The sequence below is a fragment of the Micrasema longulum genome, unplaced genomic scaffold, assembly GCF_059751315.1.
Source record: "Micrasema longulum isolate JH-2025_06_02 unplaced genomic scaffold, ASM5975131v1 h1tg000645l, whole genome shotgun sequence".
Lineage (NCBI taxonomy): Eukaryota > Metazoa > Arthropoda > Insecta > Trichoptera > Brachycentridae > Micrasema > Micrasema longulum.
In genome coordinates, this window is record NW_028277841.1 from 479163 (window position 1) to 491357 (window position 12195).

A 12195-nucleotide genomic window follows, 5' to 3' on the forward strand; every position below is an offset into this window, starting at 1 on the left:
CATTCGTGAAGTCGTAGCGTAATGTTGCTTGATGGGAAAAAAAATCATCGGTTAATTTATAAGTAATCTGTTAATTTCTCTAAAATTTTATTGTGCACGCGGAAATATTGACTGACACAACAGAGTAGATAGTAAAAGGTCATTTAATAAGAGTAAATAAATAAACGAAACTTAAAATATAAAACAAATTTTATTTTACATAAAACGGATATTTTTATATCATGTTAAATAATATTCGATTTTTAAAGATAATGTCGGTCAAATCTGCACCACGGCGTTTAATCCGAGATCCAATTTTCATTAGTTTTCTAATTAGATGAGCAAAGTCGGGTAAAAAAATTTACTACCTTGGCAGTTTTGCATTAGTTTTAACGAAATGTCCATTTTGTTTTCTTTGACAATCTGACCGATGGAAAAATAATTCAATTTTTAGGTAAAGCATTTGCTACTTACACACGCATTTGCTAATTACACATGAAATATGATCTCGTCCAGTTTCTTAAAGATCCCAGCAGTATTTCTACACTATAAAACGACACAACACGGCATATTTGGATTGAGCGACGTCTACAAAGAAAAAAAATGGGTCAAAACGTAAAACTACTCTTTTAAGAGTAGTTTAGTCGCCTTCTGTTTGATGCGCGTATGTGGTTACTGGACTATTCTTAATTCTATGAAATGAATAGAGCTGAAAATTTTAACATACTTCAGGAGCATGTATACCAACATAATAAATGGAAATAGACAATCGGACTCTCCAAACTAACAAAAAAAAAATATTTAAAAAAAAAATATTTATTATTGCAAAAATTTGTTTATTTTCTTTAAAAATTCCAAAAATCTTATCTAGAATGGAAAAAAATAATTTAGTATATCCAATATAAAAAACATTTTTTGTATATCCAAATTTTTGTAGACAAGAACTGCGTTTAACTCTTTTGAGAGTTAATACATTTATTACTATACAGATGAAAAACATTTTTTAGACGGGAATATAGAAATTAATCTATAAAAACCAACTGGTCTAAGAAAAAGTATAAAAATATAAAAATGTATTCAGGCGCCTAATAAATAAGGTGAAATAATTCGGTCAGAATGTCATCCGCACCAATAAAGGTTTTAGCTCTTTAACTTCAAAAACGTCAACAGATGGAAGAGTCGAAGGAATATAGATGTTCAAATATAGGCGGAATAGTGAATGTTACACAGTATGTAAAGTGGCCACTTAAACCAGCCAATGACTTGTCATGAGCCCTGTGGATGTTGTCTTGACTTCTATATTCTAATCTGTAAAATGTTCTTCATGTCTGTTGTAATATGTTCTTCTTTTCCACACATCCGCTCCTAAATGGAGCATGTGCACATCACCAGTTGCCAGTTGGAGTCCCTATCGCCAGCCAGCATTTTTGCCTCTTCCCACGTCAATCCAGCGCCCCTTAATTCCGCCGAAAAAAGTTTAAAGATTGTCGTTGACGGCCTTCCAGGACGGCGTGAGCCCGCAGGTTTAAAGAAGAAGCAACGTGTTTAGGTTCTCGTGAGGCATGCGCAGCACGTGTCTAAGCCAGGTCCACCGCCGCATCCTCAAGACGCTCGTTATAGGAGGCTGCTGCGTCCGTTCTCGGACTTCAATGTTAGTTATAAAATCGAACCACCATTCTTCTCAAGCACTTAGTCTCAAAACTCAGAAGTTTGGTGTTTTGAACTTTGGTAAGGTGCCAAGATTCGCACTCATATAGGAGATCATATGTTCATGTTATATGTAATATGAATGTAATATGTTCATGCAATATGTAATATGATCATGTAAGACTTATGATATTTGAGTATTATTGATTCTTATTCTTTTTGAACGTTAAGTAAAAAAAATTAAATAATTTTTTTTTGGTACTGTGATATGTACTTACTAAAAAAATCTGTTTTCCTGATTTAAATAATAAACGATAATATTTTTTTTTTCAGATGAAGAGTATGGCCAAAAAAACGTGTCAGTGCTTTTGGATGGAACCGAAACAGAATTGGAAATTATTGACCACCCAGCATCAGAAATGTCGGTAAGGATTCTTGCATTGCATAACTTCCTGGTCTCAAAAATGTTGCGAAACCGTTGCCTTATTTTTGGATCGATTTTCCAAAAGCTGTTTATAATAACAAAAGTATTTTAAGCATAGAACTAAGAATAGTCCAGAAGGAGCGTAGAATCATATTTGAATACATCGGACTGTGTCCAATAATTCCCCCACTATGCCTCACTTTTGCCACGCGCATTCATGATGCCGCTGTGTAATGTTGCACGATGGGAAAAAATATAATTATAACTCAAATGTAAGGTAAAAAAAAACAATATGTTAATTTCTCTAAAATTTTATTGTGCTCGCGGAAATATTGATTGACACAACAGAGTAGATAAGTAATGGGCCATTTAATAAGAGTAATTGAATTAATGAACTTTAAACTCAAAATATAAAACAAATTTCATTTTACATAAAACGGATATTTTATATCATTTTAAAAAATATTTTATGTTTTAAAGATAATGTCATTAAAATGTTCACGATAGAGTTGTTTAATCCGGGATCCAATTTTCAATACTTCTCTCAATAGATGAGCAGAGTATTTAATATATAATTTACTACCCTGGCCACACTAACGAAATGTTCATTTTGTTTCTTCGACAATGTGACAGATGGAAAAACAATTAAATTTTTAAGTAATGCATTTGTTACATACACATTCATTTGGTTATTACACATGAAATGTTATTACATCCTGTTTCTTTAAGATCATAGCAGTATGTCTACACTTTAAAAGGACACAACACGGCATAATTGAATTCAAATCAGGAGAACAAAGAAACTAATGGGTCAAAACGTAAACCTACTCATTTATAACTAGTTTATTTGCCTCCTGTTTGATGTGCGTATGCGGTTTCTGGACTATTCATAATTCTTTTATTCTAAGTATTTAAAAAAAAAAATAGACAAGGACTGGAGCCATCTCCAAGGGAGTTACATACTTTACATGAGAGTAATAATACTTTTGAGAAAGGTATTTGAAAGTCAGCAGTCACTTTACATATAAAGAAATGTGGACTTTTAAAGATACATAAGCAGAATGGTGAAACTGATGAATTCTCGAGAAATTTAATATCTTGATCGTGGCGTAAACTTAAACTTGTTACAATTTTCTTGGAAGTTTGTCTGTGGATGTCTTTACAAATAAACAAAAAAAAACAACGTTTTGAATTCTGTATTGTTTGAGACAAGTATTCTGAGTATTTATAAACAAACACGTAGGTAGACTAAGGGTGCCTAAGCTTTGTTCTATTTTATTACGATTTATCCCTTACGGAAGCGGTTCTCAACCCTTTGGTTCTCACGTCAGCTCCGTCTTGGAAAATCAGGAAACAATATTCACCAAAGATGGGTAGATAATTCAAACGAAAACAGTTATTAAAAAAACAGGAAAAAAGCTTTGCATTAAAGTTGTAGTATTGTCATAACTCCATAACTCCATAATACATAACTCCAACAATACAACACACACAAATAATACAATCCCTAGATCCTAAACACAACGACAACTTAAACAAATAAAAACTAATACCACTTTTGGACAAAGGGATTTTGAGTATTATGCAATTAAAATTTATAACCTACTTCTAAAAAACAATTAGAAATGTGAAAACGTTAAAAAGGGCTATAAAAATGAAAAGTGGAGCTGGGTAGAAGTAAAGTGGATTGTCTAATTCGCTAAAACCAATATTGACTCAACTGCTCCACAAATTTATAGTTTATGTTATGTTTTTGTTATTTTATTGTGCGAAAAATTTACAAATATTGTGTGAAAAAAAGGCAAAATCACTAAATTTAATTTTATATAAAGCAGTTAAAAATATTTTAACATGGGAAAAACATTAGAGACGAAAAAAAAAATTCAAAATTCAAACTGCAGGGTGACAAATATTTGTCAATAAATGAAATAAATGTACATTGTTATTATTAGAGCAAACATAGGAATATTTTTATATGCGCCCTACTTCAAGGTTTAAAATAACATTATTTCTGCATCCGAAAAAAACTGTAAAAATGCTAGAACTTACACACCCATTTTATTAAAATAAAATAATAGTGTTAAAAAAACAGTCAGGATAAAACGAACGTTCAAACAATTGCAGGAAGTGAAACTCTTCCGGTCACATTTTGCAGTTGTGTTGGTCTTTTGCCGGATTTTATCATTGGTCCATCGAGCCGGATTTACCATTGGTCCTTCGATCCGGATTTCATCTGTAGGTGCCTAAATTGTATAATAAACTCTCACAATTGGGTTGTTTCGGAAATACTTGTATACCGGTCAGCAGTGTTCTACCGACTAATATTTTTTTATCACACATGATTAAAAAAATCACCAGTTAAGGATCACTGTCTTTTAGAACCCTGAACATTGGACAAAGTTTAGCTCTTTTTGTCATGTTTTACCCATTGCTTTAGAATATTTAAGTGATTCCTGAAACTAATCTTTTAAATACAAAGGCAGCTTTGTTTAATTCATATTCTATATTTATGTTCTTCGTGTATTACTATTTATAGAATCACGGTTTATCTATCATTAAACGTACTTAGTTCCTAGTAAAAAATCAAAAACAATTCTTAGCGGAATAAATAAATGCCAAAAACTCATTTGTTAGGAACTTTTTTGTCGGTGTCCAGGTGGATAAAAAATATGTTTTTTAAGTATTTTTATTATTGAACAATAAATCGAAATTGACAATAATAACATCTAAAGAAAATTATTTCCTAAAACCTGATTACCAAGTTAATGTTTGTATGTAGAAGAGTGTTTTCGACTAGATTATTTAAAAATCTAAAATATTAAAAAATTATCATGTAAAAATCCTGAAAAAGGAGATAGCGTGGAGAAAAGTCTGCCTCTTTATAGTAACATTTATTTATGAATTCATTTCAAATTGAATTTGTTTTCAAATCCAAAAACGCATTATGGTTTTTTAGGCTGTGCCCGTGTTAAGCCATAATAGTTAACAAAAAGAAAAAATACATAGTAAAATAAAACAAATTATAACATACTAGTATAGCGATACAGCAGAATAACGATCAATAAAAATTAGGTTAAAATAATAAAGAAGACGTATTAAAAAAAAATCACATCAAAAATAATGTTATATAAAATCTATGTAGATCTAGTCAAATATTGAATAGTTTACTTAAAATCCCTAATTGTAAATTCAGACTCAGGCAAAGACATTCATTTTTCATGGCTTCAAAACTGTTCAATGCATGTCATAAGGACAATATGATAGAGCTTATTTATTTGAATTTGTTTTAATTTAAATTTTAGTTGAAATTATTGTTAAAAAAAGATAATTTAAATAGCTTCTTTTTGTGTGTATAAATAGCATATACTTTTATTAAGATTTTCTCATTTTCATAAACAGTTCTTATAAATAACACTTACTTTATAAACAATATTTGGAGTTTGTCCAAATTTTTGTAGACAAGGACTGAATTGAACTCCATGGGGATCTGTTTATATTAACATATTACAACAGAGATGAAGAAAATTTAAGAGAAGGTAATATAGAAGTCTAGGTCTAGTCTTTATATTGTTGATAAATCCACCTGGTCCATGAAGAAGTATAGAAATTGAAAAAATAACATTATCAGGCGTTGCCTAGTATGTAGGTGAAATAATTTAATTGGATGAATCTCACACGCATAAATAAAGGTTTCAGCTCTTTAACTTCACAAACACCAACAGATGAAAGAATTGAAGGAATATAGATGGATAAATATGGGCAGAATGATGAATGTCACACAGTGTGTAAAGTGGCCACTTAAACCAGCCATTGACAGGTCATAATCCCTGTAGATGCCTAGACTTCTATATTGCCTTCTCTTAAATGTTCTTCGTCTCTATTGTAATATGTTAAATTACTTTATATTTTTAATATCTGTCGTATTCTTCCAGTAGGCATTATTTAAATTTTAAATAAATTGTATCACCGTTAATTGTTAATTGGAATCGAACCCGAAACCTCTTGCATGGTGAGCAAACGCACTGACCGCTACACCTCGAGGCCGACACGTATAAAAAATACGGTAATAATTCATCTTTAAAAAATAGGCGATCGATGAAAAAAGCAAATAAATCAAATGTTACTATAATATTTACAAACCGGATAATTTATTTAGAGAGTAAAACATTATTTATTTCCTTATAAAAGAGTCCAGTTTATTTTCACTTGTATTACTTTTTTTGAAAAATGGGCGAAATATCTTTTTTGTCGATTTTATTTTTATTTTTATTTTTGCATGACTATCCCGAATTATTTATTCTTATTTGCCTTTTTTACGTCATATAATATAAAGGGTGACTGGAACTGAACTCGCCATAGCAAAATCGCACATAAAGGAGGTCATTTGCTAATAATTATTGGATCTTACATTCCTTAGCAAAAGTTTTATAGTTCGGGAGATATGTCAATTTCTATATTTTATTGAGATTTTTCCAAAATTTGACTTTCAAGCGTTCAGAACTTAAAGTTTTTTCATTATACTAGTATTTTTTTAAATTATTTATTGGTAGTCATAAACAATAAGAGATATGTATTTAATACAGTTAAATATAAGTAACAAATAATGCAGTGTGTGATTTGAAAAATTCTTGAGTGAAACTTATTTAACTTTTTGTACATAATGTTATTTGTACATTGGCGGGCTTATTGCCAAATGGCAATTTCTTCCAACCAATCAAGTTTTATTTTTATAATTCGAACATATTCAATAGATTAGATTAGAAAGATTAAAAAGCAAAAGATATATAAAAATAGAAATAAACTTATTTATTTATAAATTACCTTAAATCAAAACTATTACTCGATGGGAAAAAGGAAAAAAGAGGAAAACGGAAAAGAGGAGAGATTAAGGAAGAGAAAGGAGATGTTTCTTCAGACGTGATTAAAACAGAGATTATGTGGTAACATCTTTGATGGAGGATGGGAGATGATTTCACAGTCGAGCCGCATGGACACTATATGAGTTAGAGAAGAAAGAGGAATTGTGGGTGGGTATTAAGAGAGTACCCTGAGAATTAGAACAAAGAGGTAAACCATGAACAGATAAGCGTAGATATTTTTCACGCAGGTATATAGGAGCGTTAGGACTATAAAGTACATTGAACAGAAGTGAGAGGGAGTGATAGTCTCTCCGCTGTCTAATTTTGAGCCATTTCAGTTGCCTACGATAATCAAGTTTATCGAGTTGCTCACAGCTTAAAACATAATGGAAACATCAGCGTAATCTAGAATGGGTAGTAGTAATGCTTGTACAAGGGTGCATTTAGTTATTAAGTGTGCATATAAATATATTTTATTCTTCATTTATTATTAAACTATGTTCTTACTTATAAATTGAAAAAAAAATGTAATGTAACCCGCACACAAGCTTCGGCTTTGCGGGAACGAAAATACCATTATGTGTGTTACTGATTTGTTAAAATAAATAAAACTTAAAAATAAAAAAATACAACATTATTTTGGTACGTGTATTTGTACATACACAAATCTGGATTTCTCCCAAGGGGGAGTAGGTATATATTTTCATTTATACTACAGAAATGAGGTAGAATTTTTTCAAATTCAGGATTATGGATATTCGAGCGTTTACAGGGCTTATGACCTGTCATTGGCTGGGTTAAGTGGCCACTTTAAGTAGGTACTACAACATTCCCCATTCCGCTTATTAGCGAATATCCACACAGGTAACATTTTTGATTTTTGTATATATGTTGCTAAACGAGAAACCATTCACAAGCAAGTTGGAGCGCCATGTATGTATTGATATTGAAGTTAAGTATTTTAATTAGCAGTTTACTTTATTTTATGTAGTTAAGACTCTTCCGAGTTAAATTAAGTACTAGTAATCGCCTGCAGATGACAGATGACAGGTCACAAGCCCTGTAAACGCTCGAATATCTATAATCCTGAATTTGAAAAAATTCTACCTCATCTCTGTAGGGATATAAATAATAAAAAAAAATACAACGCTATCAAAATGAATAAACGAAAAAACACTCGCTGATTTTCAGGTGGAGAGTTTCTGTGCCACCTACAATGCTGACGTTTTCGTCGTCGTCTACTCCGTTGAAGATCGGCAGAGTCTGAAGATGGCTGAGGAAATCCTCCTCTATCTCCTGAAGGGCGACTACATGTCTACCAGGGGAGTCATCTTGGTAGCCAACAAGGCGGACCTGGAGAGGAAGCGAGAGGTGCCTATGGTCGGTAAGTCAAAGTATAGGTACATATGATGAAATTATTTAACAAAGCTTGCACACATTGTTATATTATGTGTGCATGTGTGCAAGCTTTCATTGTGTGTGTGATGAAAATAAAAACAAACTTTTTACGAAATTCAAATTATGTATAATATGCTAAACGCGTTGATATTACTATGATATGCTGTAAATTGCTTTGAGCCGTATGTAAAATATAAAAAAAATGTGAAGCTTATTTGTCTCACTCTAGTCATTATTTCAGAATGAAGAAGTTCAGTTCTACGGGATATTGGATGAAAAAAATGTATTCTTACTCGTGGTAAAAATCAGAGCATTAAATTGTACCGCGAAGTTTTTTGAAAATGTATGAAAAAATAATAAAAAATATTTTCATAAAAACGAACTACTTTGCATGACGTCACTCATTAAACTTTTTTACATTACATTTGTTTTTGCACCACAACAGGCCAGGAGGCCTAATTACAGTGGTGAATTACATCACAGAGCACCCAGGCTTGAGAAAAATCACATTTTTAATTTTTGTGTTCCCACCGGGAATCGAACCCGGAACCTTCCGTGCGCGAGTCAAGCGTCTTGACCACTGCACCACGGAGGCAGCCTTAAACTTAAACCAGCCAATGACATGTCATAAGTCCTGTGGATGCCAAGACTTCTTTATTCCCTGCTGCAAAATGTTATTTATGTCTGATGTATAATTATGTTAATTAATATGGTCTTTATTTCATATTTTATATTATGGAATGGAATCAGGAAGTTCAGTGTTTTTTTTCGAATTTTTTATTTGTTGATAGACTGTTAAACTAAGTCAATTTTTTTTTTTTTAATTTTTACATATCGTATTATCGGCGCTACGATTTTTTTAAGTTTTGTATTTCTGAAATAACTCCGCGTGTGACGTCAGAGGTTCATTTCCGCTTATTCCCATTCAGTTCTTCCCATTGGTCCAGAAGCGACAAGCAGACCGGAAATCTTCTATAGCTCTCAGATCATAGGTTGATTCACGTGAACCAGTGACGTCATTTAAAGTAGTGCGCTTTTTAAAAATATTTTTTATTATTTTTTCTGTACATTTTCAAGAAACTTTGCCGTACAATTTTATGCTCTAATTTTTACCCCGCGTAAGAAAACATTTTTTGTATCCAATTTCCCGTAGGGCTGAAGTTCCTCATTTAACTCTATAGTATGGTCTTTATTTCACATTTCATGTTATGGGATTCCTTAATATGTTCTACTATCTGCGATATTCATAAAAAGCGAATTTAATCCGCGCAATGCAAATTTCTAAGAACAATTACTTATCGAAACAATTTAATCAATACCTCGATAGATTGGAATATTTTTATATTTTTAGCCTGGAATTCGGGAGCACTTTGGCTTCATCAACAGTTCAACATAAAATTTTACACAGTAAGCTCAAGATATTTTCTCTCAAATTAGAGTCAATGTTCCAAATCCCGCCACTCGTCCGAACACTTTATTTGCTGTGGGAAATTACAGAATTAATACTTTCTTTTCACAAATACAAAGAATGCTTGGGCTTTTCAATGAATTTTCCAAAGACAGCTCGGTTGATGTATTACCACAGCAAAGAGTTATACAAAAGATAAATAATTAGCTCGCTTTTTTTAAAATGTAACTTACCGACAGGGCAAAAACGTCTTGTCTCTTGTTTCTCTGAGATAATAATGTTTTTTTTTCTTATACTATGTTGTTTACAATACGCAACTTTTGTCATTTTTAACACATATAACTATTTATTATATAAATAAAAGACGAGCGATAACGAATCACCTACTCGACAAATGTAGAGTTTATGTTATGTTTTTTTTCTTTTATTATGTGTTTTTAAATATAAATAATATCTGTAAACATAAATGAAATATAAACATAAATATGTAGTGTATAAAACTGTCTGAACATTTTATTAATTATCTCTGTATATTAAGTCTTTTTTGTATATTCTCACATGTTAAAATATTTTTTTTTTAAAAGGGGTATCGTTAAGTGTCTTTGGCACTGGTAAACCCTAGTGAGGTCACATTATTTTTATTATTAATCATTGTTTATTATTTGGAAGAAAAAAAATAATAAATTAATGTATTAATTTAATGAATTGTTTTTATACCAATCCATAAGGGTTTATTTAAAAACCTGTCAATTGGTTTAAATTTTTTTTTTTCAAATATATAAAAATAATAAAGTTAATCTTTAAGCAGGAGTGAAATATTACTCCTACGTCCATACAAAATATTTTTAATATAATTTCAATCATTTGATTAAAACGTCGTACTTTCCTTTTTTGCAGTTGGAAGACGCTTAGCCAACAACTGCGGCTGTAAGTTTATCGAGGCATCCAGCGGAATAGCTCACAACGTCGATGAGCTTCTAGTCGGCATCCTTGCGCAGGTCCAACTGAACCCCAAGCGGGCCAGGAGGCGGCCTCCTGGGAGTGGAGGGCCAGGCGGCGGAGCCAGGCTCCTGGCCAAGCTGCTGGGCTTCCGCAGGAGAGCGAGATCCTGCGAGAACCTGTTCGTCATCTGAAGACCTGAAGGAAGAATTCGTTTGTGTGCGGCCATTATCATCATCCAATATCCACGCGTATATTCATAAATACCTGTTGTGTTTTCCATTCGGGATGTTTCGGAATGACTCTGGCGCCCGTTGTAAGTTAGCACTGTTCAATTTCATAACGCTACAATATCTCCCCTGAGTAGCGCCTACTAACGTCACTCATCGTAAACGTTCTTGTTTTAATTCCAGTATCTCGGCTATGCCATAAACATGTAAAAAAAGTTAACATTTAAACAATTCTATTGATTGGACATTTATACAATTCTATTGATAATATTATCAATGTATAAAAAAAACTGAACGATGAATCTCACCCACGCGATAAAGGTTTCAGCTCTTTTACTTCACTAAAGTCAACAAATGGAAGAGGAAATGTGGATGTTCAAACATGGGCAGAATGGTGAATGTTACACAGTGTGTAAAGTGGCCACATAAACCAGCTAATGACAGGTCGTAAGCCCTGTAAATGCCTAGACTTCCATATTCCCTTCTCCAAAACGTTTTCCCTCTCTGTTTAAATAAATTTAAATATAAAAAAAACAGTTTTCATTCAAAATTTTAAAAAGCCGAGTGAACGCGGTTGAAATGCGAGCTCTTAGACGAATTTGTGGGAAATCAATGTATGACGGAGTTACGATGGTTACGGTGGTTGGGTCATGTAGAACGAATAGATGACGAAAGAGTGGTAAAACAAGTTAGTGACGTATAATGGGGATCAAGCCGTTGAAAGAATGTATTAAAAAGAAATAACAAGAACCGATATAATTTTCTATTTTTCCTTTACCGTCTCTCTCAAGGGCTGTCTTTTATCTAAAAAATACCGAAATTTCCGTCTTCATTCTTAAACCCTTGATAAATTTCTTTTCCTGAAGCTTTCTCATTACTGCAAATAAATAACAGAAGTCTCTAAAGCCTGTCTGATCCCCACTCTTGGCAAACAAAGGACATAAGACTTGTCAAATTCGTGTTTTAATATTTGGAAAATAATTGCTGTATTTTATCTGTGGCTCAGATTATAAAAACGTATTTTTTTATGTGTTACTTTACATGTCAACAGATACTATTAGAACTAGCAGAATTGCGCGATTTTTAAATCAAATTAGATGTTTTTTTATGGTCTGTGAAAATTATTCTTTCGAGTTGAAAATAAACCAATATACGTGATAAAATAATATAAATTATCAAGTCCTGAAACCCATTCAGCTGGATTGGGACCAAAATTCATAACAAATACAATGTATGCATTTTTATTTATTTTTAATGCCAGATTCAAGTTTTGGTTACAAACATCTACTTAATATTATTTTATTTGTTTTA

At 32.0% G+C, this 12195-nt stretch overlaps 1 protein-coding gene across 1 annotated transcript; it reads left to right on the plus strand.

The window, feature by feature from the left end:
* The first annotated feature begins 8178 nt into the window (after nt 1–8178).
* On the plus strand, nt 8179–10848 carry LOC148279911 (GTP-binding protein REM 2-like). The gene is made up of 2 exons (XM_088229225.1): nt 8179–8293; nt 10613–10848. The coding sequence occupies exons 1-2, from the start codon at nt 8179–8181 to the stop codon at nt 10846–10848; spliced, it is 351 nt and encodes a 116-aa protein (XP_088085351.1).
* The last annotated feature ends 1347 nt before the right edge of the window (nt 10849–12195 follow it).